The 27,037-nt window shown below is 52.7% G+C and overlaps 1 protein-coding gene across 3 annotated transcripts; it reads right to left on the reverse strand.

The window, feature by feature from the left end:
• Positions 1-3,033: 3,033 nt before the first annotated feature.
• Cad (carbamoyl-phosphate synthetase 2, aspartate transcarbamylase, and dihydroorotase) lies at positions 3,034-26,976 on the reverse strand. Of its 3 annotated transcripts, XM_013155893.3 has the most exons (45): positions 26,733-26,976; positions 26,407-26,546; positions 23,083-23,212; positions 21,925-22,067; positions 21,615-21,756; positions 21,046-21,217; positions 20,658-20,843; positions 20,362-20,474; positions 19,915-20,060; positions 19,549-19,680; positions 19,197-19,430; positions 18,848-19,069; positions 18,470-18,658; positions 18,092-18,216; positions 17,830-17,960; positions 15,076-15,188; positions 14,274-14,518; positions 13,856-14,102; positions 13,485-13,583; positions 13,126-13,350; positions 12,844-13,026; positions 12,409-12,627; positions 11,982-12,149; positions 11,131-11,313; positions 10,906-11,010; positions 9,504-9,743; positions 9,228-9,309; positions 8,828-8,994; positions 8,555-8,719; positions 8,311-8,442; positions 7,941-8,142; positions 7,396-7,586; positions 7,179-7,319; positions 6,881-6,982; positions 6,249-6,345; positions 5,960-6,010; positions 5,640-5,684; positions 5,367-5,533; positions 5,173-5,247; positions 4,538-4,750; positions 4,250-4,375; positions 3,924-4,079; positions 3,731-3,832; positions 3,462-3,556; positions 3,034-3,384 (listed from the first exon to the last, which is right to left on the reverse strand). In XM_013155893.3, exons 1-45 carry the CDS (start codon positions 26,812-26,814, stop codon positions 3,210-3,212), a joined length of 6,798 nt encoding a protein of 2,265 aa, XP_013011347.2. In that variant the 5' UTR covers positions 26,815-26,976; the 3' UTR covers positions 3,034-3,209. The 3 variants fall into 3 exon arrangements, 2 of the variants coding, with proteins under 2 accessions (XP_013011347.2, XP_003472918.2); XM_003472870.5 differs by lacking the exon at positions 5,960-6,010; XR_010041053.1 differs by lacking the exons at positions 3,034-3,384; positions 3,462-3,556; positions 3,731-3,832; ... (16 more) ...; positions 9,504-9,743; positions 10,906-11,010 and having other exon boundaries at positions 11,982-12,076.
• Between the last annotated feature and the right edge of the window lie 61 nt (positions 26,977-27,037).

The raw sequence follows: 27,037 nt of genomic DNA on the forward strand, positions 1-27,037 counted from the left end.
CGGGGCTCTAGCCTCGGAGTCGTCTGACTCCGAGGACGAGGGAAAGTTGAATGGCAGGGAGGCCAAAGAGACCAGCTGTCAGGAGCCTAAGTCGCTCAATAAGGAGTCGCAGGGTTCTTTTCCAGCGTCACGCCGCGAATTGCGCTCTGCTCAACCTGGTCTGCGGAGGAGTAGAGAGCTCCTGAGCGCTCCCCAGCGCGAGAGGGAGGCGATCCCTCGCCACGAGGCGGCCGCCTGGGAGCTCCCTCCCCTTTCGCCAGAACAAGAAGTGATGCACGGGCCCCCATTTTCCGCCCAATCACGGCCGCCGTCTTATGCTCCGCCGCCGGCGGGTCGGTATTTTTACAGGCGGCTTTGGCAGGGGGGACGCTTGTCTCATGAGGTACATCCACCTGGGATAGATAGTGGCCCCTACGGGATGTTTCCTGTACAAGTAGCTATGGGCCAGGGACACAATGCATGGGAGCCTTTTGAGATAAAGCAGATTAGAGAACTTAAAAATGCAGTTACAACCTTTGGGCCGACTGCGCCTTACACCATTGCCATGCTGGAGAATCTGTCTTCTGGGCCCCTCACCCCCGCGGACTGGATTCAGCTGGCAAAGGCGTGTCTGCCCTCGGGCAGTTACCTGGATTGGCGAGCCTGGTACACAGAGTTCTCTGCAGAGCAGGCTGAGAAAAACGCCGGTCGAGGAAATGGGAGCTGGGGATTTAGCTCAGCGGCATAAGCGTCTGCCTTGTAAGCAGGCAATCGCCAGTTCGATCCCTGGTACCAATAAAAAAAAAAAAAAAAAAAAAAAAAACGAAAAAGATAAAAATAAAAAATAAAAAATAAAAAACAAAAAGGGGGAGTAGGCCAAGGCCTGGCCCCAAAGGCACGATTATCCATGGCACTATTCACACACAATTTTTTAAATTTAAATAATGATAATCGCTCCCCAGCTGTGGAGCACTGCAACCCTTCCCCCAACCATAAAGGGTGGGTGAAGTGGAAAGATGTCCTGACGGGACAATGGATGGGCCCGGATCCAGTGGTCAGCTGGAACCGAGGCGCGGTTTGTGTTTTCCCACAGGAATCGGGACGAGAACCACTGTGGATACCGGAGAGACTGACACGGGCAACAAAGCCCTCGACTGAAGATCAGACCTGCCCTACTGGAGATCCATCACAGACCAACCAATAAGATGAATAGAAATAGCGGTAGCCCGAAATGGACAAGAAGATCCTCAGGCATATGCATGGCTTGCTCAATTGGCCCACGACCGAGTCTAGATATGGCGGGCATCCCTCATTCTCCTCCATAAGGTGACAATACACAGCAGGGTAGGTGAGTCAATGACGGGTAAGAGCGTGCCTCCCCAGCACGACTCGACCTAAGCCAGGCCCTACCCCATCCTGCACGTAAGCCGCTGGACTGTTAGATGCTGCCCAGGTCTAAATTTCTCTCCGAGGGGATTTCTTTACGGAGAGAGAATGAGTGCAAGCTTGTGTGCATCCAGGTTCCGTCCAGTTTGTGCCTGGCCCTAGAAAAAGGACGAGGGCCTCAGGGCCTTGGCGGACCATGGGACGGCCGACCAGGGTCTAAGCCAAGGACCTACGGTGGGCCTACGCATAGGGCATAAGCCTCTGCACCCAGTCCAGGAAGGGCTACGATGCGCACATTCATAAAAAATAAAAATAGGGGGAGATGTTGGGAGCCGCGTCTGTGATAGCTTGCCTTGCGCTGCGGACGTGCGGCCTGTGGTAAAGAGCAAAGCCTGAGGTAGATTACCCCTCCCATCGAATATGTTAGTTTCCTGCTTACCGCGTAAACAACCCGCTCAACAATATAGTCTGCCTGGCAACTGATGATGTTAGCCAATCAGCTTGCCTTGCTTACTTTAACATGATTGGACACTGTACCCGTATATATACCGGTGCCACCCCTGGGCGGAAGAAGAAGCCAGGTAGAAGCCCGGAAGTAGAAGCCCAGAAGGAGCCGCGGAGAGCGGACCGGTAGAGGCTTCGGAGCGAAGCCCGGAAGGAGCCGCGGGGAGCGGACCAGAGGAGGCTTCAGCTGGGAGCGATCCCAGGGCAGGCTGTACGGAGAAGGAAAATAAAAAGAAAAGGTTGTCCACTGCCAGACTTTGTCGTGTGTCCTTCCTGCCGGCCGGGAGCGGACATCGACAACTGGGAACTTGCAACTCAGAGTACTACCATGCACCGAACTGCCCTGTTGTAGCCAGTGGTCAGAGCTGGGACAAGGATGCAGGTGGCAAAGCTCCAAGCCACCTATTTTGAAGGCATTTTCTCTCTCACTAGGTCCGATAGAGCTGGCAGAAACACCTGCAGCCATAGGGAAACGTGGCCAGACTCCTTCTGGGGTGTGTGTGTTAGGATTAAAGCATCACCCACAACAAGCATCGAAAGGAATGTCCGGATTTCTGAAGTGTGCATACTTCACTGTTTTCAAAACACAGACTGAATCCTTTTAACATGCAGTCTCTTGGAAGACTAGGAGGTGACCTTATGGTTAATGACAGTCACATGGAGCACAAACTGCCTCAGTGGACGTAGAACAGGCGTGGACATGGGTATTTTGTTTTATTAAAGAGCTATTTTTGCTTTCTGCTAATAGCTTCTTTCATTTTACTTCCCAATGTAATAAGACTTAATTTCTCATTGTAGGGAAAAGCTAGTTCCACTCAGAGCTGTGTTATTAGCAAAGGCACCGGCAGGAACTCCTCCCACCACGCAGCAGCAGCCGAGAAGCTGCCGCCTGGCAGTGAGCGCCGCCTCCTCAGGGGGACCAGGCTTTGCGCTCTACAGGAATTCCTGTGAGACCACAAAGTACTTGAGAGTGCCTGGGAAAATAATGGCTTGTGCAAGTAGTTTAGCAGAGACGGACACTCTGGAAGAAAAGTTCTCCAAATCACAGCTCCTCCCAACCCACCAAGTCCCCCCGGTACCTGAGGAAGCCCGGGAGGGCGAGCAGGAGCCCTGCCTCGCCGTCATCCTCTGTACAAGCTCATGGTACTTGTGAGGAAGCAGGGACCGAGGCAGCATGGCTGTTTATTAGTCAGTAGAAAAGGAACTGTACAGGTTCGAGCGTGAGATGGGAGATGGAGCCCCAGTACCTGAGGTCACACCTCCATGCCAGAGAGCTCCAGGTTAGAGCCTGAAGCAGGGTCCCCACAGGCGCCAGCTCTCTGGATGCCGCAGAGCATCTTCTAAGGGTGCTGCCCCCGTGGGGGGCACTGAGTGTCCTTGCCCAGCAGCTGGGCCTGAAGAAAAGATGCCAAGGAGGCTGAGCCCAGGACCGTGGCTAACAAAGCCATGCGGATATACATGCCGTTCTCAGCCTGGCGGAAGTAGGCTGCTCGGGGGTCCGAGTCCACCTCCACACTGCAAGGGAAGGGACAGTGTCACCACATGCCCACAGCTAGCTCCTCTAAGCAGCCCCCACTTCCGATGCTTGTCACCTTATCTCGTTCACACGAGGCATAGGGTGCATCACCACCATCTTCTCCTTGGCTCGGGTCATGATGTGTGGGGTGAGGATGAACTGACCGAAGCACTGCAGTAGACAGGGCCCCTGTTAGCACTGCAGGGCAGGGTGGTGACAGAGGACACTCTGGGTGCCCCCTCCACGACCGCAGCCCCTGCCTGCCTCCCTGCTCCCTCGCCTGGGTGCCCTGTTCCAGCCAGCCCTGTTTATTTCTCGGGCTTCTTCCTCGTGCTTGGTACTCACGGATTCATACTCCTGGGCAGAGCCAAAGCGCTCCTTCTGGATTCGAGTCATGTATAGCACGTCGGTGTCGGGCAGTGCCTCCTCGATGCTCTCAAACTCCTCCTGGAAAGGAAGTGGGGCCACGGTGAAGGCACGCTGGGCACTGACCACCCAAGCTGAGCCCCCAGCCTGGGTGGGGCCCTGAGGGTCTCACCTGCTTGATCCCCCGGGAGGCTACGTAGTTCCACACGTTGGGCGGCATGCGCAAGCTGGGGGGCGCCACGTAGCGCAGGCTGACACGGTACAGGGTGAGCAGGCGGGCCAAGGAGTGTACTGTGCGTCCGTGCTTCAGGTCTCCCACCATGGTGATCTGGGGAGGAACCCGGTCACCAGAGCCTAGATGAGGCATTTCTCCCACTATCCCAAGGCCGTGGGTCCCAGGACCAGGACATGGGCCTCCTAAACACAGTACGCTCTGGACTGAGAAATCACTTCTTGCTTCCCCACGGGGAGGGCTCCAGCCCCTGCCACTGTCCTCACCGTCATGCCATTGACAGTCCCCAGCTCCTCCCGGATGGTGAAGATATCCAGCAGGGCCTGTGTGGGGTGCTCTCCAACCCCATCTCCAGCATTTATCACTGGCTTCCGGCAGTGCTTGGATGCCAGCTGTGGGACAGAAAATGAGGAAGGAGAACTCGCAGCTCAGCGACCTCAAGCCCGCTCCTCCCAAGCGGACCTCCCTCCTTTGTGGCCTGAGAACACAAGGACAGAAGGCCCTCGGGCTCAGGTGCGGGCTCCCGGCCCATCTGGCACACAGATCAGCCTCACCTCCACTGCTCCGGGCTGGGGGTGCCGGAGCACAACCACGTCGGCGTAGCAGCTCATGGTCTGCACTGAGTCGGCCAGGGACTCGCCCTTCTGGACGGAGGATGTGGCTTCCGAGAAGCTGAGCACGGAGCCCCCAAGCCGGGCCATGGCTGCTGCAAAGGAGCTACTGGTTCGCGTGCTCACTTCATAGAACATGGAGGCCATAACCTTGCCCTGCAGAGACGCCAGGTGGAAGGTGGGCGTGTGGGGTGTGTGTTGCCAGTACCGCTGGTTCTTCAATCAAACCTCCCTGGTGAGCTGCCAGAATCTTGGCACTTTTAGTACCAGGACTCTGAGCTAAAGACCTGCCTCTAAAGAGCCAGTATGTGAGTGACCTGGGATAGGGGGAAAGCTCATCTCTCTGGCCACTGACCTGCAGAGATGACCCTACAGATGGGCTGACACTCTGGCACTTAACACCATTTCAGCTAAATACCACTGCAAGAAGGGGAACCACAGGATGGGTGCAAAGCAGCGGGACCTTCCAGAGCAGAGGACAGAGCTGCTAGCAGTGTAGGGCCCGCGTGTGCATGAGGGGACCCAACAGCAGGGGCAGGAAATGGTCTGCACCTTCAGCCCCACAGCCTGACCCTAACCTTGAGGATGTCGAGACTTCGCTCTTTCTGTACTGTCATCCGCAGAGTGTGTGCCACATTGAAAAGGTGGGACATCTACGAAAGAGCCCGAGTCAGCAGGAAAGGCAATGAGCAGCCCCTGGGAGCCCTGCTCCCCACTTTCCACGTTCAGGGCTCTGAGTGTCCCCGGCTCCAGCTCCCCCTTCCTCAGGCACCTGATCTTTGGTGAACTGCTTCACAGACAGGATGTGCTGGCCCACTAGTGACTGCAGTGGCGGTGAGGGCTGGGGATGCAGGCCAGCAGCCCCCAGGTTCTGGGGTGATGCCTGTCTCGGTACTGGTGGTGGAGGGTAGTAGGTGCTGTCTGGGGTTCCCATCAGCTCTATAGTGAGGGACAAGGTGGTAGAGACAGTCAGAGGGTTCTCTCCCATCCAGGCCAGGCTGTGGCGGTCCCTAAGTGGTACAAGCACCAGGGTGGAGCCACTCACCTAGCTCGGTTGCCTTCCGAGAAGCTTTTTCCTTGGGCTCCTCGGCTGCAAACAGGGCAGGAAGACAGATGTGCATGTGTGGCTGCAGTGTGCAGAGCCCCTGGTTCCCCAGAACTCAGCGCACAGTGCCTGTGTTAAACCACCTCACACTGCAGTGGCTACGGCAGGTTAGGCGTAGGCAGGAAGGAGGCAGTAGCTTTGGGACTCCCCGTGAGGCTAGGTGTGGGAGCAGTGCTGCCCACCCTGGCCTTTCCCAGCTGCAAGGGGGATCCTAGGCAAAGGAACAGCCAGGTTTGTGCCAACCAGCAACTGAGATTTACCCCTCGCTCTGCTGCCCCATGAGATGCCAGCTTCTGGGCGGAGGAACACAGCTGCCCACAGAGAGAGAAGCCTGTGAGAAGGCGGTACAGGTGTGCACCTCGGGCCCCAGCGCCTCACTTAGGCTAAGAAGGGAAGAGAGGGCCAGACTAGGCGGAAGGCATGAAGAGAAGGACATGGTAAATGGGCAGAAGAGCGCTGGCAGGAGGGGCGAGTCAGTTCCTGGGCAATGGGCCCCAGGGCTAACACTGGAAGAAGGGGACCCCCAGGAGCAGCCAGAGACCCTCTTACCAGGAAGACCTGGGTCGGAGGCTCGGTGGATCCGGGGTGGCAGGTGGAAGCGGCCATCGGGAAGCCCTGGGATGCCCCGGCGTGGCCTCTCTGGGGTCTGGAGTGGTGATATTGGCCCAGGGTGTTGAAAAGCAACTGACCCAACCCCACACACATTCAACCCCTTGGGAAAAGCCAAGGGCTACTTGTGACTATGGCACTCAGCACCATCCTCCCCATGTGGTCAGCAGACAGCAGAGGACCCCATGTGGTCAGCAGACAGCAGAGGACCCCATGGCAAGGCCCTCAGGGAGAACTCTGGCTGGACTAACAGTGGCTAAGGTCTCAGAGGCGGCCTCTTAGGCTGAGAGCTGGCTCTCTGGTGCACTGTCAGAGGAAAGTGGGGTTCTCTCCATTTTTTTAAAGTCTTACTATGTGGCTCAGGCTGGCCTTTAATTCACAGAGATTCTCCTATCTCAGCCTCTGGAATGTCAGGATTATGCCCATCGTGCCCAACTGGTGGTGGGGTTTTAACCCTCAAGTCTGGAGCCTTCTGCTCCATGAATCACCAATGAAAATGCTCAAGCTGTTGGCACTGCCTGGGGATACCTTAGGCCCAATCCCCAGCCCCAGGTCAGAAGCAGTGTGGATACCGTGGTCATTTCACTGGTGGCAGGGGCTGAGGGTGGGGGCTGAGGAACAGCCCCCTGAGGCCACTTCCGCACATCCTGTCCATAGCCCGGGGGCACCAGCACCTGCAGAGAGAAGGCAGGGACATGAGAAGAGCAGCTCGGCTCCTAAAGAGCTGGACACCAGCAAAAAGAAATAAGTTGCTAGGGACGTGGGCACCCAGAAGAGGCAAGGGACCGCCTACGCGTGCCAGGCCGGGAAGAAAATGCCAACAACGCCAAAGGAGGTCAGGCTGAGATCACGCAGGGGCCGCACGGATACCTGTCCGTCAATGTAGGCAACCTCCCCTCGCAGGACCACACGGCGGACGGTGCCCTTCACCTTCTGCCCTTCAAAGGGTGTCCAGTGGGCCTTGGAGAAGGGCAAGTGACTGGGGATTGTCCACTCATGCTCCAGATCCACCTGCAGAGGGTCACGGGTTACACGCCGGGAAAAGCCCTGTGGCCGGAGAGTCCCTGCCCAGGCTTTCGTCCCACACCTCCACGTAGGTGTCCTCCTGTGGTGGCAGGTGGAAGATCCGCCGAGGATTGTGGTGCAGTCGCTGCAGCAGGTCATCCAGAGTGAGCCGGCCCTCGCTCACAGCCGTCAGCAGCAGTGGCAGCATGGTCTCTAGCCCTGGGAAGCCAGGTGGAGGCCGGGCCCCACACTTCTCCTCCAGGGTGTGGGGGGCTGGGATAGACAGCCGTTAGCCTCAGGGTCTGAAGGGAACCCGTTCCCTCCCGACTTGGGGAGGCACACACCCCCGGCAACTTTGCTGTACTCACTGCCAACCCTGACACTCATTTTCTCTGGGAACTTGGGAGAGGGGACAACTGCCTTCCTGTGAGGCCCACAACTCTGCTTATTCATGCTTTCAACTGGTTTTGGGAATGCATCACCAAGCAGGCAGTTGTTGGACACTGGTTTCTCACAGATGAAGACCCTGTCCCTGGAGAGCCCTGAGTCTTGGCCTGATTTTTGCTTTCCTGGTAGGGCTGGCCCACAGCTTGAGCTGGGCAGAGCAGGTGCACAGGGGCCGCTCACCATGGTCTGAGGCAAAACAGTCGATGACAGCCATGTTCTCCCAGAGGGCTTCTAGGTCCTGGCGGGAGCCCAGCTCAGGCCGGACCTCCCCTTTCCCGGGCCCCAGGCGCTCCAAGTCCCCCTGGCTCAGAAACAGGTGGTGAGGGGCCACCTCACAGGTCACTGGTAGCCCCTGTGCCTTTGCAGCTTTGATTAGCAGGATCTGGGGAAGAGAGTGGAGATCCAAAGGAGGCCCCATATGCCCCGCCCTGCAAATGCCCACAGCCAACACTACTTCTCAAGAGTGCTGCAGGCTGCGTGCCAAGGGGACTGGCTCCAGGCTCCTCTCCACCCTCTCCTGTCCCCAAGGACCCCTGGGGTGCACTTTTACCTCCTCCTTCCGTGCCACGTGACATATGTGCACTGAGCGTTGCATCAGCTGAGCCACCATGAGAATGGCAGCGACACTCTGCCGCTCTGCGTGGGCCACAATGGGCAGGTGGGCTGGCCAGGTCTCGAAGTGCTGTGGGAGCAGGGCTAGCTGAGGGCATGTACTGCCTGACTCTCCAGGCTCACCACAGCCCAGGGCCCTGGGAACAGCATTCAGTGGCCTCCTGCCATGGCACATTGCCTACCTCCATCCACTGGGCCACACTGTCCAGCCGCAACTCAGAGAAGGTCTCGTTGAGGTAGAGCTTCAGCCCTGCCGCAGACCCTGCCACAGCGCCCAGGGTCCCTGCATTTTCGGACGAGGCCCCAAGGAAAAGTGCATAGTCACAGCGGGCGCCAGCTTCTGCTAGCTGGAAAGGACAGGGAGGGGAGTGGTCAGCACCCACAGCCGCACAGACCAGCCTGGGCCACAAAGGGGGCAGAGGGGAAGAGCTCAAACACAGGGGCGCTGTGCTCACCTTTTGGGCCAGAGCCAGAGCAGGGGCATCAATAATGGGCGGCTGGGTGTTAGGCATGGCACACACCATGGTGACACCCCCGGCCAGAGCAGCGGCTGTACCTGAGGCAAAGTCCTCCTTGTGTGTCCCACCTGGCTCCCTCAAGTGCACATGGACGTCAATCAATCCTGGGATTAGCAGGACAGGAAAGACAAAGGTGTTTTGGGATACTGGGAAAATTAGTGGCACCTGATACAAGCCCCTCAGCCTAGGGGACCATGGATTGAGAAATAAAGGTCACAACAAGACAAATTCCAGGGCCTTCAAAGGCTGTACAGGGCAGGGCAGAGGATGGGCCCCACCCTACCTTTACTCAAGGGCCTCTACACCAGCTGCTACCACTGTCCCCAGAGGCACTCACCAGGCAGCCGCACGAGCTTCTGGGAGGTCATGCAGTCAACATGTACCTTCAGAGGAGGGGTTGGCCCAATCTGGCCCAGAGCCTGCAAGTGGGAGGCGGTGGTGCTGTCAGGACAGTCAACCTCCCTCTGGTTCCCACATTCTCTCCCTCTGCAGCCACAGAGCTTATCACTAGCACAGCCCCTTCGTGACTGTTCCTACCGCACAGGATGTGCTCCCTGCCCTCTCCTCCTGTATCATACCAGCTGTCTCGCTCCAGCACCTGGGCCCCAATTACCTCCACAAAGAGTTTGGTGCACTTGATATCGATGATGAGGGGCACAGAGAAGTCAGCAGCCAGGCGCCGTGTACGGTAGCCCTTGGTCACGAAGGAGGAGAGACGCCGGCCCCCAGCTCCACGCATTGACAGGTTAATCACTAGCTCGAAGTGGTTCTCCGCCAGCTGCTCCAAGATGCTCCGCTGTGGGGGACACTCACCATCTACTGCTTCTTCAAAGTGCCAGTCTACAGCTGTTACCTGCAGGCCCAGAGCCAATGTTAGGCCAACATGAACCTGGCAGAGATCGGGGAGGCCAATCTGGAGGAAGGGGATGGGAGCCGGCCATGGCGAGAAAGACAGAGGACCCACAGGCTGTGGACCAGGGCTGCCTCTATTTGCTATTGGCCAGGTGTGTTTTCTTGACAGGAAAGTGTCTCTACTATGTGGAATAAGACAGGTTACCAAGGGTCAAGAGTGGTATGAGCTCACACGCACAATCAGGAAGGGAATACCCGACTCATGGATTAAGAACTGGTGGTCAACTTAACGCCAGCTGGATCACATCAGCATGGCATTGAGCGAAGATGCTCCACCTGAGGAAAATTGCCAGCATAAATAGGTGGAGAAGAAGGGAGGTGTTGAGGGTCGAGGTGTTCAGGCGTTGTAGCATTGTGGGTTCTCCTACATGTTGCTGTTTGAGCCGTTGGTTCCCCTGGAGAAGCTTTGGTCCTCACATCGAGCATTGCTTCCTGGCTCCAGAGGGGAAGATGTGTGCTGCTTGGTCTCCAGGATGGGCTGGTCGCACTACTTCCTGACATGTACCCGACTGTGCTTGTCGGAGGAGGAGCTTGGGGCCTCCGTGTCGCTGAGGACAGCTGTGGTGCCTTTCAGGACAGCCCCGCTCTTTGTTGTGAGTGTGACTTCTTGGCTCCAGCATAGAACCCTCATCCCACTAGCACAGCTCCTTCGTCCTGCTGGCACAGGCTTTCTGGCTTCCACCGCTGACCCTTGGGCCTTCCCAGCACGGATCCGTAAAAAGACTGGTATGAGTCCTTCTTGTGGGCTCTGGACCTCCAGTTGGACTCTGGGAGGCATTGTCCTGAGCTCTAGGTTTTATCTGGACTCATGTGGGACACTGCTGTGGGATTTAGGCTCTTCTTGACTAAATAATCTATGTCTTTGGTGTTGCGGATAGATTTCCTGCATTTTCCTGTTAATTCCTGGTGACCGTTATTATAAACTCCATGTCTTCATCCTAACTGTTCTGTGTACAACCCCTGACTACAACACCCGACCATTAATTAACAGTGCAAGAGATGGCCAGGAACTGCCCTCGGTGTACGTAAAGCACATGTTACTAGTACAACACAATCACAGAATCAAGGGCCACGAGAGCAGTGCAGGGTGCTGGAGCCGTTACCTTGACGCCGTGCTCAGTGTAGAAGTCAGCTGTGCCCAGACTGGCGTAGAGGCTGTAGCCCAGGCTCTCCAGCAGCCGCACAGTAGGGAGCAGCTCGCTTTTGTTCTGTAACCAAGTAGAAGGAATAAGGGGTACGTTTCTGTCTTCCATTTCCAGGTTGGAAGTCGCCCAGCAACTCAAGACCACCTGGACCCTAGTTTCCTGGGCCCTCCCCGATTCTGGTACCTTATAGCTGCCGATAGTCAGCAGGATGTTCTTCTTGGGGATCTTAAAGCCAGTGCTTAGCATGGCCTTGAGGTAGGCCTCGCAACGGCTCTCCCCAAAGCAGGCCACCTCCCCAGTACTGGTCATCTCCACACCCAACACCACATCAGCACCCGCCAAGCGGGAGAAGGAGAACTGAGGCACCTGAGGGAGCAGGACAGAAAGAGCCAGGGTGTCAGCTGGAGAGGCAGGCACGGCCCCCTCTCCTCAGCCCACGGACACAGCAGGGCCGCCCTTGGCTGCCACCGCCCTTCCACACGGACCCTACTGCTTGCTAAACTGCTGCTATTCCTGCTGTCCCTGGCCATGGAATACTTTCCCATTGAGCTCTGCAAATCAAAACCCTGACCTCTGGGCCGGGGGTGTAATGGGTCAATAGGGGAGCACTTGCCTAGCATGCCTGAGGCCCTAGGTTCCATTCCCACAGCAAAAATAAGAAAGAAACCACCAACAAAGCTAATAAACAAAAAAAACCCCAAACCCAAACTCAACCAAATCCAAACAACCCTCACGACCCTTGACACTCCTCAGTTCCGTCAGTGTCCCTCCCCTAAGCAGTCCCAGGTCACCCATTCTGGAAGTAGTACCCTGACTCTAAATACCCCGGGCACTGGGTTTTATCTTGACTATGCAGGTTTATCATAGATTATTTCCTATCCAAGCTACTCTGGGGCCTGACTTCTCTTGCCTTCCCCTCCTTGGATGTAAACCACCACTCGCTGGTCCAGCAAGGCCTTGTGTAGACGCCAGCCTGACTGCTGACTGCTCTCTCCCTGTCTGCCTGCTAGACCAAGGGTTCTAATCCTCCATACCTTTACACCCACGACTCCAGAGCCAGTCATGAGCCCCACGGGTTCCACCTTTTCCCCCATGATGATTCGTGTGGCCAAGGCTACTAGGTCAACACCTAGTGTTTTGGAGACAAAGGGGAAGGAGCGAGAGACACGCACGTTGCATTCAATAACTTTCAGCTGATCGTCCTGGGGCAGAGAAGGATTGTATGAGGCTGTGTGCAGGCTAGGCCTGCTAACACTGCTCCACTGACTCTCCCTCCATTCTGAGCGGTCAGCCCAGGTGGCTATGGCAAATGCTGGCCACAGTGCAGACTGCAGCTGTACAACCCCTTCCCTCCAGCTCTGATGTTCCCTGGATGAGGCTGGGACATCGCAGAGCTTCCGGAACGAGTCTAGCACAGACTGTGGAGGAGCACTGGCTTTTCTGTTCCTCCTTTCACATTACCTTGGCAATGAGCTGCAGATTGAAGGGTCCTGTGACCTGCAGCTCCTGGCCCACAGCATGCACGATGGCTTTGATACGCTCCAGGGTCTTGGCAGTGATATCTTGTGGGGGGGTAACCAGTGTGGCATCGCCTGAATGCACACCTGCATTCTCCACGTGCTCAGAGATGGCAATAGCAGCCACCACACCATCACAGGCCACAGCGTCAACATCAATCTCCTAGTGGCAGCCATAGGCAGTGTATGTGATATAGGACAAGGTGCACTTTCTTCCCCCACTTGCCCTTCTAGAAGGCTTCCTTCCTCTAACAGCCCTGGCACCAACTGTCCTTCCCGGCATGCTGTGTCTCTCATTCTGCAAAACCAGCAGGGAAGTCTCCCCTCGGGGTCGGGGAGCGGGAGGGGTGCCCTCAGAAATTTCTTTGCAGTTTCTCACCTTGGCCTCCTGGATGAATTTGGAGATGACCACAGGGTGCTCCTTGGAGACAGCTGCTGCACTGCTTAGGAAGCGCTCCAGGTCCCCATCAGTGTAGGCCACATTCATCGCGGCACCACTCAGCACATAGGAGGGGCGCACCACACAGGGGTACCCCACATCCTGGCAGAACTGGCGAGCAGACTAAGGGAGCCAGGAAGGGAGCTTAGTGGGACTGGTCATATTCATCCACAAGCATCATTCAGGCTCCAGCCCCTCTGCCCACACCAGCCCGCAGCCCACCTCTAGGTCACTGAGCTCCCGCCACTGAGGCTGGCTGATACCAATGGTGTCAAGGAGCCGGGAAAACTTGAATCGGTTCTCAGCAGAGTCAATGGCTTCAGGGGAGGTGCCCAGCACCCGGCACTGCTGCCGATGTAAAGCCATGGCCATGTTGTTGGGCAGCTGTCCTCCCATGGACAAGATCACACCTTCGGGATTCTCCAGCTCATAGATGTCCATCACCACCTGTAACGCAGGCCACAAACAAATGGTGACAACCGAAGAGCTCAAGAAGATGAACCTTCCTGTTTACTGTTCCCCGCTTCCCTGCCAAGTGCCAAAGAATCCTGAGTGAGCCACTCAGTGCCCTCCCCTCTCACCTCGAAAGAGATCTCATCAAAGTACAGTCGGTCACACATGTCGTAGTCGGTACTGACCGTCTCTGGATTGTAGTTCACCATGATGGTCTTATACCCCATCTGCCATAGAATGAGTAATCACTTAGCAATCAGAAGGCAGGAAGAGGATGTGCAAAGTAAGCCACCGTCCCCACTGCAGGGTGCCAGCTGCCCAGCTTCTTGTGATAATGGATAGCACCTGCCTTGGGGGAGAAGCCTCCAGCATGTGGGGCAAAAGCCCTCCTGGCAACCCACTGAGTAACGTGTAGTAATTAACTGGGAGAGCCAGGATGAAGAGTGGGAGAACAGGCAGTCTCCAGAGTGAGACTGGCATGGAAGATGAGCTCCCGGACCTTACGGAGCTGCTGGATGCAGCCAACAGCACACCAGTCAAACTCGACGCTGGAGCCGATGCGGTAGACACCAGAGCCAAGGACCATGACGTGAGTTGTCTGAAAGGGGAGATCATGGGTGTTGCCCCAGTAGGTCAGGTACAGGTAATTCGTCTGGGCCGGCCACTCGGCCGCAACTGTGTCGATCTGCTTCACCACTGGACAGATCCCCAGTTCCTGACGCAGCTTCCGAACAGCCAGCTCTGTGCTGAAGGAAAAGGATCAGAAACTCAGGCTCTAAGAGCAGGGTATTGGATAGAGGTGGGACCCCAGGGTAGGGATGAAAGAGGAAAGTGTCCAAGGACAAGGGTTCAAAGTCTCCAGAGCTCTACATCAAGGCACCCACCACCCAGGCCGAGGCCTCACCACCATCTCTGACCTCAGAACTGCAAGGGCGATCTGCTTGTCTGAGAAACCGAGGCGCTTGGCCTGGTGCAGCAGGTCTGGGGGCAAAGGCTGCCCACGGTGTTGCTCCAGGAGCTGGGCATGAGTGACAATGCGCTTCATTCTTTGCAGGAACCATCGGTCGATGCGTGTAAGCTCATACAGGCGGTCTACCGAGTAACCTGCCCACAGAGCAGCGGCCACCACGAAGATTCGCTTATCTGTTGGTGTCTCCAACTCCTGACAAGAGAGCGCAGTCAGATGAATGCAGGACTGTGCCACAGCAGGAAAAGCCAGGACATTAAACAAAAATATCCCCAACCAGGTAGGCATAGTGGCACACACGTGCAGTCCCAGGTACGTGGGAGGATGAGAACAGACTGGCCTGGAAAACATAGGAGATTCCACTAGCGCAAAACAAAACACTAAAAACCAACCTACTGTCACATGAGCCTGGGTGCTTAATTGTGACACTCTTAGGAAATAGAAGCTGTACCCACAGCACAGCCACAGCTGGGAAAACCTGGGTACGGCTTCCAGCTCTGCCTGTCACTAGCTGTGTGGCCATTAGCTCTGTCTAGAACTGCTCTAAGCCCTAATTTTCTCATTTATAAAAACAAATCTAATGATACATTCTCCTGTTAACAATGAATGAGCAAATGCCTCAAAATTCCCAGTAGAGTAAAAATAGCAAATGCTCCACAATGACCCCAGGGACTTATTGTCAACAAGCTCACAGCAGGGTGCAGCAGAGCACGGTGCCACTGGGGGTGTTGCCCTAGAGGGGAGCTGCTTACCATGTCGCTGACTGGCTTCACTGTGTGGTCAAAGCCCACGCAGTTCTCATCTACCATGCGCAAGGCCTTCTGGAAGGCCTCCTCAAACGAACGTCCAATGGCCATGACCTCCCCTGGAGGAAGAGGAGGGAGGCTGAGGGGTGGAGGGGAAGGCTCCTCTGCCCGGCGTGCTGCAGAACCTCTGCAGGCTTGCAAGGCGAGCCCCATGGCAGTGGGAAACACGGTTTCTCACTACTAAGAAATATCAACCTCACAGCTCTTCTACTGCTTCCACAGGTAGCTACAGGCTCCACACTCAGGAGGGGACACAGAATCAACATGCCTAAAATGCTATGTGGACACTGAAACAGTTGATTTATCACAGGGACCCAGATCACTGAGGGCTGTTGAGTTTAGTCACCAGCTTTCATTACAATATGACATTACTTGGGGTTGGTCTACCTCATTTTTTTTTTTTTGTCTTTTTCCTTTTTATCGGTACCGGGGATCGAACGCACGACTGCCTGCTTGCAAGGCTGGCGCTTATGCCACTGAGCTAAATCCCCAGCCCTACCTCATCATTTAGACCTTAAAAAATTGGGATTAGATTATGCTACTCCTTTTTGGGGGGAGTCTCTAGGAATTGAACTCAGGACCTTATGCTTGCCAGGCAGGCCCTGATATCACTGAGCTATATCCCCAGCCCAATTCCCTAGTCCTTAAAAGCACTTCACAAGTTTGCACTTTATAGCACAAAGTGTAAGTTTAAGCAATCTTCTAAGCAGTGGGCATACTCATTTTACATGATTATTACTAATAAACAAAAACTACTTCATTTTAACAAGATTTCTACTTAGTCATAAGAGGAAATGTTTTTTCCAGAGTATTTTAAAAAAATCATTTACTTTTCTATAGAGTTCTGTTCAGGTTCTCTGGCCATTTCCCTTTAGGGCTTCAAGTATTTATCAACTGTATTTTTCCACTTATAATCCTAACATTTGTATTTCTTAGAAAAAACTTTTTTAGAACAACAAGATACTGTGGCAGTGTTAGGGAAGTAGAATATGAATGATTTTAATTACACTGCGCATAGATCATAAAGCCTCTTCGTTAATTGACTTCTATAAGATTATAGGTGATCTCCTATGACAAAGTGATCTTTCCTCATTTTTCAAAGATTCGTACATCTTATGATGCTACCATACCAGAGTCTAGACAGGTTCCGAGCCTGCTGTTTCCTGTACCCGAGTTCCCTGGGCCAGGTGGGAGGGTTCGAGACACAGTACCACAGAGGGCTTGCTCTTCTCCATACCCACCAATCTAGGTCAACGTCCTCTTCAGTTATAAAAATGACTGAAGACTGTACACCAAGAATACTTGAATAGATGTAAAACATTTAAATGTCTCAGCTAGGCATCAATCTTTGTCCAATTTTCAACCCACTTCTTGTAGCCATAATTCAATTATGGCTTCATTCCCATGTTTATTATAATTTTCATATAACAGAAATTCATCTCCAGAAGGAACAACTTGGCAGTCTTGTGGGACTTCTAAAAATCCTGAAATAATATGTGAGCTCAGACTTAGTGAAAGGCCACTACTGTTCTAAGTAGAAGTTGTAGAAGAAACTCTTATCTGCTAAGCTGGGGGCACTTGGGTCTCATACTTGTCTCAGCTGAAATGTCTATCCAGGACAGTACAGGACAATTAAAAGGACATCACAAAGAAGCACCTCAGTCCCACCATGCTCCACTGCTGTGTGGTAGTGAACCGCCATACCCAGTCCTGTCTACCGACAGAGCTCCCTGTTTTATAAAGATCTCTGATGTTCTGTTCCGATCCTAACATTATCTAAAGAACATTTTATTCAGTGATGGAGGCACAAAGAGGCTAAGGCTGAGTTGTAACTGTGCTGAGTGTTCCCAAGAAAACAGCAGTAACAGTTCCCCTGAAACATAAACATCTCAACTATCAGTGAATAAAATGTCACTGGCACCAAAAAGCTAGTGATGAAGCTGTGGGCAAAATGCCACCAGGATGAGGAGCTGCGGGTGGTTTCACAACCTGGTCTATGACAGGTGACAGAAAACATGCAACCAGGAGCCAGCTCCAGGTCTTGGGTCCTGGCTCTGCCCACTACTCCGTGTGGCCCCTCGCTCTAGTCACTCTCATTCTATGGGAACTTTAATGTGCTCATCTGTTAAGTAAGAGAGGAGATAAGGCTGATGGCAGCACATGGCTCCAGGCTATTCCAACCCAGATTTCCACATAACTGTGAACCTCACTCCTGCCAAGAACAAGGCTCAGGGCGGGCGTGGTGGCACATTCCTGTAATCCCAGCACTTGGGAGGTTGAGACAGGAGGATCGCTGCAAGTTCGAGACCAACCTGGGGTACAAAGTGAGCCCAAGCCAGTCTGAGCTGCATAGGAGACCCTATCTCAAAAAAGGAAACAAACAAAAAAACGGATCAGGGTTGGGGTATAGCTCAGAGGATGGTTAGTTCAAGCTCACCCTGGGAAACTTAGTGAAACTCTGCCCTCCCACTGCAAAAAAAAAAATGCTGGAGATGTAACTCAGTGTGGGTTCAATCTCCAGTACTGGGGGGGAAAAAGAACAACTGCATTAATTTGATAAGCTAAGCTAAAATGCTCAGCCTCTATTAGCTGTTAGAAACCATGTTTCTAAGCTGCCGCAGATAAAGGAGCCAGGCACTGACACTGCAGACTCCTGGTCCCCACAGGGCCTGTAGGAGGACGCCGTGACATGATTCTTACCAACGCTCTTCATGCAACTCCCAATCTTTGTGCTGACACGCAGGAATTTGCTGAGGTCCCAGCGAGGAATCTTTACCACACAATAGTCCAGGCTGGGTTCAAAGGCTGCTGTTCCCCCTGTAACAGAGTTCCTAGGGCCAGGAGAGGAGCGTCCAGAAGGACAGAGAATAGCACACAGGGTAAGCTGCTTTCTCTCCACAAATCCAGGCTTTTCCTCAGCTCCCCACACCCCTTTAGCACCAGGAAACCTGCCACCACGTACCTGAGCTCAGGCAGGGGAATGCCCAGTGCCAGCTTGGCTGCTACGTAGGCCAGTGGATAGCCTGTGGCCTTACTGGCCAGGGCAGAGCTTCGGGAGAGCCTGGCGTTCACTTCAATGATGTAATACTGCAAAGAGAGAGGAGAGAAAGGTCACGGGTTGCCTAGCCTGGAAGCCCCTGCCTAGAACTCTCAAAAAGGAGAAAATAAGCCCTCCTCATAGGGATGGAGAGCACAAGGGCCCTGCCCAAGGCTCAGCCTTACAAAAGTGATCCTGGCTTCCACTCCAGGACCTGTGGACCAAAACACTTCTTAACCTTGAGGCTGAGAGATTATAGAAGAGGACACAGCTGTAGCACCTGGTCCAGAGCACAGAGCTCACCTGCTCGGACTCCGGGTTCAAGGCATACTGCACGTTGCACTCCCCAACGATCCCCAGATGCTGGGTCACCTTGATAGCTGTCTGCCGCAAGAACTGGTACTCTTTGTCATTCAGTGTCTGACTTGGTGCCACCACGATGGACTCACCAGTATGAATGCCTAGTGGGTCTAAGTTCTCCATGTTACATACCTGGGAAGGAATGGGCACAAGGTGCAGAGGTCACTGTCAAGGAGACAGGAAGCTGTATTCCTGGGCCACACTGCCTTGGGTTTGAGCCTCACCTGCATCTGAGGGTCACAGAACCCTCAGAGACCTCAGGTCTCTGCTCTCCCAAACGCTTACAATGCCTGAGCCGACGCACCCTCTGCCACTACTCACCGTCACACAGTTGCCATAGGCGTCTCTCACCACCTCATACTCAATCTCCTTCCAGCCCTTGAGGGACTTGTCCACTAGCACCTGGCTGGTATGAGCAAAAGCAGGGGCTATGAGAGCCGAGAGCTCCTCCTTCGTAGAGGCAAAGCCCGAGCCTAGGCCTCCCAGTGCAAAGGCTGCCCTCACCAGCACAGGGTAGCCCAGCCTTTCAGCAGCTGCCTGGGCCTGTAACAGAGGAAGAGATGAGAGGCGAGTCATCACCTGTCGCCCAAAGGGAGCTGAGAACCAGAGGAAAAATAATAAGATACAAAGAAAAGGACACTACCCTGCTTTAACCAACCACCCCTCGAACCTGCTCAAGAGAATGTGCTGCCTCACTGGGGGCCACGTGCTCGCCAATCTCTGCCATCCTAGCCGCAAAGGCACGTCGATCTTCAGTCAGTTCAATGGTTTCCACAGGGGTACCCAGCACCCGGACCCCGTACCGAGCCAGAACACCAGCCTTGGTCAGTTCCACGCCACAGTTCAGGGCTGTCTGGCCCCCAAAAGTCAGTAATATGCCATCTGGGCGCTCATTGCGTATCACCTGAGGCAGGAGAGGGGTCACAGGCACTAAGGACCTCGCAGCAGCTTAGAGACCCAGAGTGACCACTCAACCCTTCGCCTACTGGCCCCTCCCTGGTCCACTCGCACCCTGGTCATACCTGGGTTACGTAGTGAGGAGTTATAGGAAGGAAATAGACCTTGTCGGCCAGCCCCTGAGAGGTCTGCACTGTGGCAATGTTGGGGTTGATCAGCAGTGTCTGGATATTCTCCTCCTTCAGGGCCTTAATTGCCTAAGGAACAAGAGGCCCATCAGCCTCTACTGCTGAAGCGAATCTCAAAGCCTCAGGTCAGTCACCGTGTCTTCTCTTCTTTCCCTCATTGTATACTGCCTTCTGTTCCTTTCCACCTTTCGTGTGTCTCTAGACTCCCTGGTCCGTTGCCTCTCCATAATCAATGCTCCTATCTCAACCCTCCTCAACTCTATCCATGCCTACAGGTCACACACCTAGAAGGCCATCTCTTACCTGAGAGCCAGAATAGTCGAACTCTCCAGCTTGGCCAATGGAGAGGCCCCCTGAACCCAGGATCAGAACCTTCCGTAAAGGTGGAAGTCCAGAGCCAGAGGCAGGAGGTCCAGGGGGACAGAGGCGTTCAACCAGTCGCTCTCGGACTGTGGAGCCACAAAGTCATGAAATGTCAGCTGAGAGGGACACAAAGACTGCTAGACTGGATTAACTGAAGAATCTAAAGCAAATATGCATCTAAAGAGTGACAGAGAAAAGACGGGAACCCAGGGCTTGTGACCTTTGAGATCCTTTCAACAGAAAGAGTAACAACTATCTGGGCTTGGCTATCCTCTCTCCCATCCCGCTAACCGCCCCAACACAACACAGCCTTCGGAGTCCGTTCGCCTTACACTCACACTGGAGCCAGCCTGTGAGGCCACAACCTAACTCTCTTACGGTGCTTACCTGTCCAGCCTCCAGGGTTCCCAGCTACAGCTTCTGTCACAGTCTCCAGAAAGATATCAAAAAGCAGTTCCATATCTGAAGGGCCAGCGTGGTGCTCTGGGTGGAACTGGACACTGTTAAAGAGATTGCAGGAGGAAGCCCATCCCTGTTGTCAACACGCCACAGGCAGCCTCAGGAGCAGGGGAGTAGGGCAGAGGACACAGGTTCACTGCTGCATTTTACTTTCCCATTTTCAAGGCCCCCAGGGGTTCAAAGTGACAGGCCTGCACTCACCCTGCAGGATTGCCCTGGCTTACCTGAAAAATGGCAGGCTGTCGTGAACAATCCCTTCATTGGAGCCGTCATTGGCATTGGTGAAGAGAGGAGACCAACCTGCTGGCAGGGAGTCGGCTTCCACAGCAAACCCATGGTTCTGGGATGTCAGAAAGCAGCGTCCCAAGCCCACCAGCAGGCAGGGTTGGTTATGGCCTCGGTTCCCATACCTAGAAGTACAGGCAGTGAATCATAGACCCTCATTTCCCTGCTGTACCAAGCCTGGCTCTCTGGGTTTCATTATTTATAACACTTGCTAGCCCAGCTCCTGTTCTTCTTCCACTAACTCCACAGCCCTCTTCTGCTCCCCAGCACAATATTCTCTCCCTCCTGTCCCAAGTGTAGGCTCCTTCCTCTCCTCACAAGACTCACCTCATCTTGTATGTCTTGGCTCCAATGGCTAAGGCCAACAGCTGGTGTCCCAGGCAGATCCCAAAGACAGGTCGGGGATTAGGCTTGGCTAAGATACTGCTCAGTGTGGATACCACACTGGGGTAGGAGGCAGGATCTCCAGGACCATTACTTAGGAAGAGCCCCTCATACTCTGGAGTGGGTAGAAAAGATGAAATTGAAGACAAGATGCCAGGCATGGTGGGGTGATTTCCCAGCACTTGGGAGGCTGAGGCAGGATTGCTGTGAATTCAAGGCCAGCCTGTACTACAAAGTGAGTTCAAGGCCAGTCTAAAATTGCAATGAAACTCTATCTCAAAAAACACCAAAAAAGGGCCAGGGATTTAGCTCAGTATGGCACCTGCCGGGCAAATGTGAGGTCCTGAGTCGCTCCCCAAAAAAATCAAAGATAGGAGACAGGCCTGAAGCCCTCAACATGTAAATACAAGCCCTGATGTCCACTTTCATCACTGCAACTCATACTGACTTGCAACAACTGGGCTAAGGGACGAATCTTCCACCTCAGGTATCGGTCTGAGCCCTGGACATACCCTGGCTGTCTAATGCATGGTCCCAGGGCACTACAGTGACCTCAGCCCCACGCTGGCAAAGACATCGGATTTGATTGTACTTGAGGCCACAGTCCAAAGCAAGGATGCGAGGGGTACCGCCTGCATTGAATATCTGTGGAGTCTGAGGAATAAAGAGCAACAGTTAGCAGCTATGACCAGCAAATCTAAGATATGTCCACACCACAGTCCTTACTTTTGAAGCCCCCTGATTTTACCCCAAGTGTTTACCCAATTGTGGACAAAAAATTACTATGTTCCCCCTACAAAAGTTTCCTTCTCTTCTCTGTACCTTAGTGGAGACCTCTGGCACCAGAGGTTGGGCATTGGGGTCTAAGAATGGCAGGGATGAAGGCTCTGTCCCATTCTGGACCAGCTTTCCCAAGAGAGACCCTTGTTCACGCAACTTCTTGGTCAGCTCTCGAGTGTCTATTCCTGTCAAAAAAGCACAGCCTTAGAGATCACACTCCCAACTGAGTCACCGTACACTTCGAGGAACACTTCCAGTCCAGAGCCCAGGGTCACACAGTTGGTAGCAAAATCCTGGGCTATCCCGATGCAAGGACACTACAGCGCAGTATTCCTGCCAAATAACTGAACTGAACTCCAACTCTAAGCTGATTTAATCACAGAAAATAATTCCAATAGGAAAAAAAAACATGCTAAATGACACCATGTGAACAAAATAAGCAAAATGTGGACTACAATGTATTCCTAAGGAAAAAGGATTCATTTTCATCAAGCAGGGTACAGGGCTCACAGACTATGTGTAAGAGACATGTCATCCCAATATGCACTAAATTCAAATAAGCAGTAAAAATAGTTTTAGGTTATGGGGAGTATTTTCAACTGCCTGCTAAGGAATTTTTACACTGCATGATAATACTCTGGTCATGGTCACATGCTTAAAAGATTCTTTCTTCATAGATACTAAACTACTGTAGATAAAAGGATACGATGTTTAAATTTCATTCTGAAATAATCTAAGGGTGGCCAGGAGTGTGGTACATGCCTATAATCCAAGCTTCTTGGGCGGCAGAGGTAGGAAGATTAAAAAGTTTAAGACCAGCCTGGGAAACTTGGTGAGACTCAAGCGCTGGCGATGTAGCTCAGTGGTAGTGTCCTTGGGTGCCCAGATCCAATCACTAATAGTGTACCCAAAATTAAGTAAACAAACCTGAGGGGTGGTTAGCAGTGGTACTAAAATAAAGGTAGTTCTGAGTTGCTGATGGAAGCCGGGAGTTCACTATACCATTCTTTCTCTTGTATGATAAAAATTTTCCAACTGCACGTAGTTGTGTTTCTTTCCTGAAGCCCGGGACCCAATCTAAACTTTCCATACTTGTACCACAACTTTAGACTCCAGTTTCAACAGAGCTCCGAAAGCTGTCGATTACGTCCCTCTAAGCCGTGTGCTCCGCCGTGTGCACACCAGCACCTGGCAGCTTACCTTGAAGGCCAGGGATGCCATGCTGCTGCAGCCACTCATGCAGGGTGCGGGTGGCACTCCAGTGGCTTGGGCTGGGGCAGCACTCTCCCACCACCAGTCCTGCCACGTGGATCTTTGAGGATTCGAACCACTGCCAACAGGAGAAGAGATCATGAGGAACCAGGGGCCCACCACCTCCCTAAGGAACCACAAACTCTCCACCCAGCCGAGTTAACCCTTCAATACAGCACGCCCTTCACGCTCTTTGTTCTGTCCTACAGCAAACGCCGCATACATAGGCCCGGAATGCCCAAATGATAACTAAAAATGGCAATTTCATGTTTCCTTCCATCTCCAAATTTTATCCAAAACTGAGATCACAAATCCCCCTTTCTGTGAAGGCACCTCATTAATCTGCTGCCTCTTGTGCCTCCACCTAACAATTCAACTTTTTATCTCTATGTCTTTTTTGAACGTTACATTGTGTTATGTCTCTCTTACAAAACAAAGCCTCAAAAGCAAAGTGCCTGATACATGGTGTCAGTCAAGGAATATTTACTGAGTGCCCACTAAGTGCAGGTGTTATAACAGACGCTTGGTGTGATGGTGCACACCTGTAATCCCTGCACTTAGGATGTTGAGGCAAGAGGATTGTGAGTTTGAGGCCATTTTGGGCTACACAGTGAGTTCAAGGCCAGAGACTACACAGGAAGATCATGTCTCAAAAACAAACAACGCTAAGGAAAAAGCACTGAGCTGGAAAAGATATCCTAGGAAGCCAGAAACTAAATAGAAAAATATGTACATAAACCTTAATTATGGCTGAAGATTTAGCTCAGTGGTACAAGTACCTGCCTGGCAAGTGTGAGGTAAGGATTTTGATCCTGGTACAAAAAACAAAACAAAACAATCAACAAGAGATGTTAATTATGTGGTATGATAAAAAACACTAATAAGAGCTGGGTGTGGCAGTGCATGTCTAGAATTATTCCCAGCACTTGGGAGGCTGAGGCAGGAGGATCCTTATGAGTTCAAGACCACTGCATAGTGAGACGCTGTCTCAAAAAGACGAAAAACAAAAACAAAAAAATCCCCACTAGTAAGATAGTACAGGCTGTTTCTAAAAAGTAAAAGGGGCATGATATTAGACAGGATCATAGCCCTTTTCCACTTCACTTGGGACCGGCATTTAAAAAGAAATGATACAAACTTGTTAGTTACCAGACAAACATTTAATAACTAAAGAACAAGAAACTTACATGAAAAAGAGTAGCACATTCAGCTCAGTTGGTAAAAGGTTCACAGATGGATGCTGAGACTGCTCTTCAGGGACTGACGGGATATCTAGCAGACCCTTCTGCCCAGGCCCACCAAGTGGAATAACTCACCCATGCCCAAATACATTACAGCACATGTGCCACAGAAGCTCCAGGGTTGGGCCAGCAGCTCTAGAAGGCCTTGCTTATTACCCTGGCCCTATCAGGGTCTCAATTTTGCGGTTTTATAAACTCAAAATTTGTTGGTGAGCCCCGAGCTGACAAAGCTTACAACTGACATGTCAGCTAAATTTAAAACACATTAGCCGAGCATGGTGTCTCACGCCTGTAGTCCCAGCACTTGGGAGGCTGAGGTGGGAGGATTGTTGTGAGTTCAAGACCAGCCTGGGCTACAAAGTTAGCTCAAGGCCAGCCTGAACTGCATGGGGAGACCCCGTCTCAAAAAAGACAGAAAAAAAAAAAAAAAAAAAGACAGGCATTAAAAACGAGAATTGTTTATTTAGAGATTTATAATCAAGAAGTGTCCTTCCTCAGAATAATTATTGGGCCATTGGGCCCCTCATTTAAACAGAACTCCTTCTTCCCAGTAACAAGGTGACTAGAAAGCCAAATTAAGAAATACAAGGCTTAGCAAACTTGGAAGCAAGAAAAAGTAAGTTTTGAGGAATATAGACATTCCTTGTTTAATGATCAAGTTCCATTCCCACAACTAGGTCGTTAAATGAATTGGCCACTAAACGAGAAACTGCATAGTATGTATATCAGAATCTTCAGAACAAAGAAATGATCAAAGGAAACTCCACCTCAGTGACATTGCTTTTGTTTGCATAACTCTTCCACACAGTGTAACAATGTTTAACATAAAGTCCTAATACTGTATAATCAGCAAAAATTACAGTCCTGTGTAAGCAAGGTTTACTGTACAAAAAAGACATTCAGACTCCATAAACAAGATGTGCAGGAAAAAAAAAAAAAGACAGGTTGTGAGTCCAAGCAGCAGGTTTTAAGTCCAAGCAGTCCTTAAACTGGTATATCCTTAAGCAAGAAATACCTGTACTAAGACTAGGTTATGGCGACTTCTACTATCTTAACTACTATATGTTGACCTTTTAAATTTCAATTTTCAAAAGGCAACTGAGTTTTTAAATTCCAGAAGAATAGGAGTAACTTTTCTGTGGGAGGAAGCTCAACTTTCCTATGCTGAGGTGTAAGAACACTAATTAAAAGTAGAAAACAAGTCAGTGTAAAGAGTCTAGACGGCAGCAACAGACATCACTGGTTTTGTAGGTAAACCGGCTCCGCCGTCACTGGGAAAAATGTGATCTTAGTTTCTAGTCTCTTTCCCACTAATCTATGTAGTTGTACAGCACTGCTATCCTCAAATAACTCTGCTGCTAAAAACCCTTCCGCGCTTCCTTGGGGAGTTAAACCCAGGCTCTGGCTTGGTTTCAAGGCCCTCCGAGCTCTGACACCTAGCCGCAAGCTCACTGTTCCTTCAAACCCTTCTTCACTGCAGACACAGCACTGTGAAAGAGGGTTTGCCTCACAGTCTCCAGTGCTATACCTGGAGGGTACTCAGTCTAAATATTAGGTACTTAAATTCTCAGTCACTACTTTAACTCTAACTCTGTCTAAATATTAGGTACTTAAATTCTTACTCCCTACTGACTGCTTCAGCGGCTCTTGTTGTTACTATCTTGCCTTGCTAGTCTCAATAGTCACCCACTACTCATTCTGGGGGGAGGGAGGTTGAGACAAGGTCTCACTGTGCAGCGCAGACTAGCCTCGCTGGGCTCCTCCTACCTCAGCCTCCTAGTGATGGGATTATAGGAGAATACTAAGGCGCTGGTTTAACGTTACTGATTGGAAAAGGAATGCAGTAAACCGGGTGTGGTGGTGAACGCTTGTAATCCCAGCCCTCTGGAGGCTGAGGCAGGAAGATTATTCCAAATTCCAGGACAGCCTGGACTACACAGTGAGTTCCAAGCCGGCCTGACGTGCGCAGTGAGACCTTGTATCCAAAAGACAGAAAACAGAAGAGAAAAGAGAAAACACTGTGTGCGGCTACCTTGCTGAGGCCGAACTCATCCAGCTCATCGGAGGGGACGCCGTAGTTGCCGATCAGCGGATAGGTCAGAACTAAGATCTGCGCTTTGTAGGAAGGGTCGGTGAGGGCCTCGGGGTAGCCAACCATGCCGGTTTGGAACACTGTAAAAAGAAGGCGGGTTGGGCTGGGGCGAAACCCTGCGCGAAGAACACCCTACGGCAGGCTGCCTTGGTCGTGAAGGATGAAAGGGGCCAGGAGGCGTGCAGTCAGCGTCCCGGGCAGCACTGGCCGGGGAGAGAGCGGCACCAGAGTCGGGTGAGGCTGGAAGCCGGCGCGGGCTTGCTTACCCACTTCGCCTGCAGTCGACACGGCGGCCCCAAAGGGCCGGCCCTGCAGCACCGACCCATCCTCCAACACCAGGGCCGCCATGGGAATGCAGCCGGAGCGAAGACCGAGAGGCAGGAGCGCTGCTATCCCCACTGAAACCCCGCCAGAGTCCGTCCACGTGGCTCGCTGCGCGGGACGCTCGGGAAGGCGGGCGCAGCAGTCACCAGCCCCAGGAGCACTGGGCGGAGCAGCACTGCGGCGGCGCAGGCAGCCGGCAGCGTGGGGGCGGGGCCGGCGTGCGGGGCGGGGCCACGCTGCCCGGGGC

This window comes from Cavia porcellus, unplaced genomic scaffold, assembly GCF_034190915.1.
Source record: "Cavia porcellus strain 051 isolate PalLab524CR breed Dunkin Hartley unplaced genomic scaffold, mCavPor4.1 scaffold_1, whole genome shotgun sequence".
Lineage (NCBI taxonomy): Eukaryota > Metazoa > Chordata > Mammalia > Rodentia > Caviidae > Cavia > Cavia porcellus.

What these genes read in the sequence shown, in the direction of transcription:
- Cad (XM_013155893.3), bottom strand. Translation starts at nt 26,814, where the DNA reads ATGGCGGCCCTGGTGTTGGAGGATGGGTCGGTGCTGCAGGGCCGGCCC. An exon ending in GAGTTGCATGAAGAGCGTTG is followed by an intron (nt 15,189 to 17,829) that starts GTAAGAATCATG and finishes CTCTTCCTCCAG; the next exon opens with GGGAGGTCATGGCCATTGGA. An exon ending in CTGCCCAGGAGTATGAATCC is followed by an intron (nt 3,557 to 3,730) that starts GTGAGTACCAAG and finishes TGTCTACTGCAG; the next exon opens with TGCTTCGGTCAGTTCATCCT.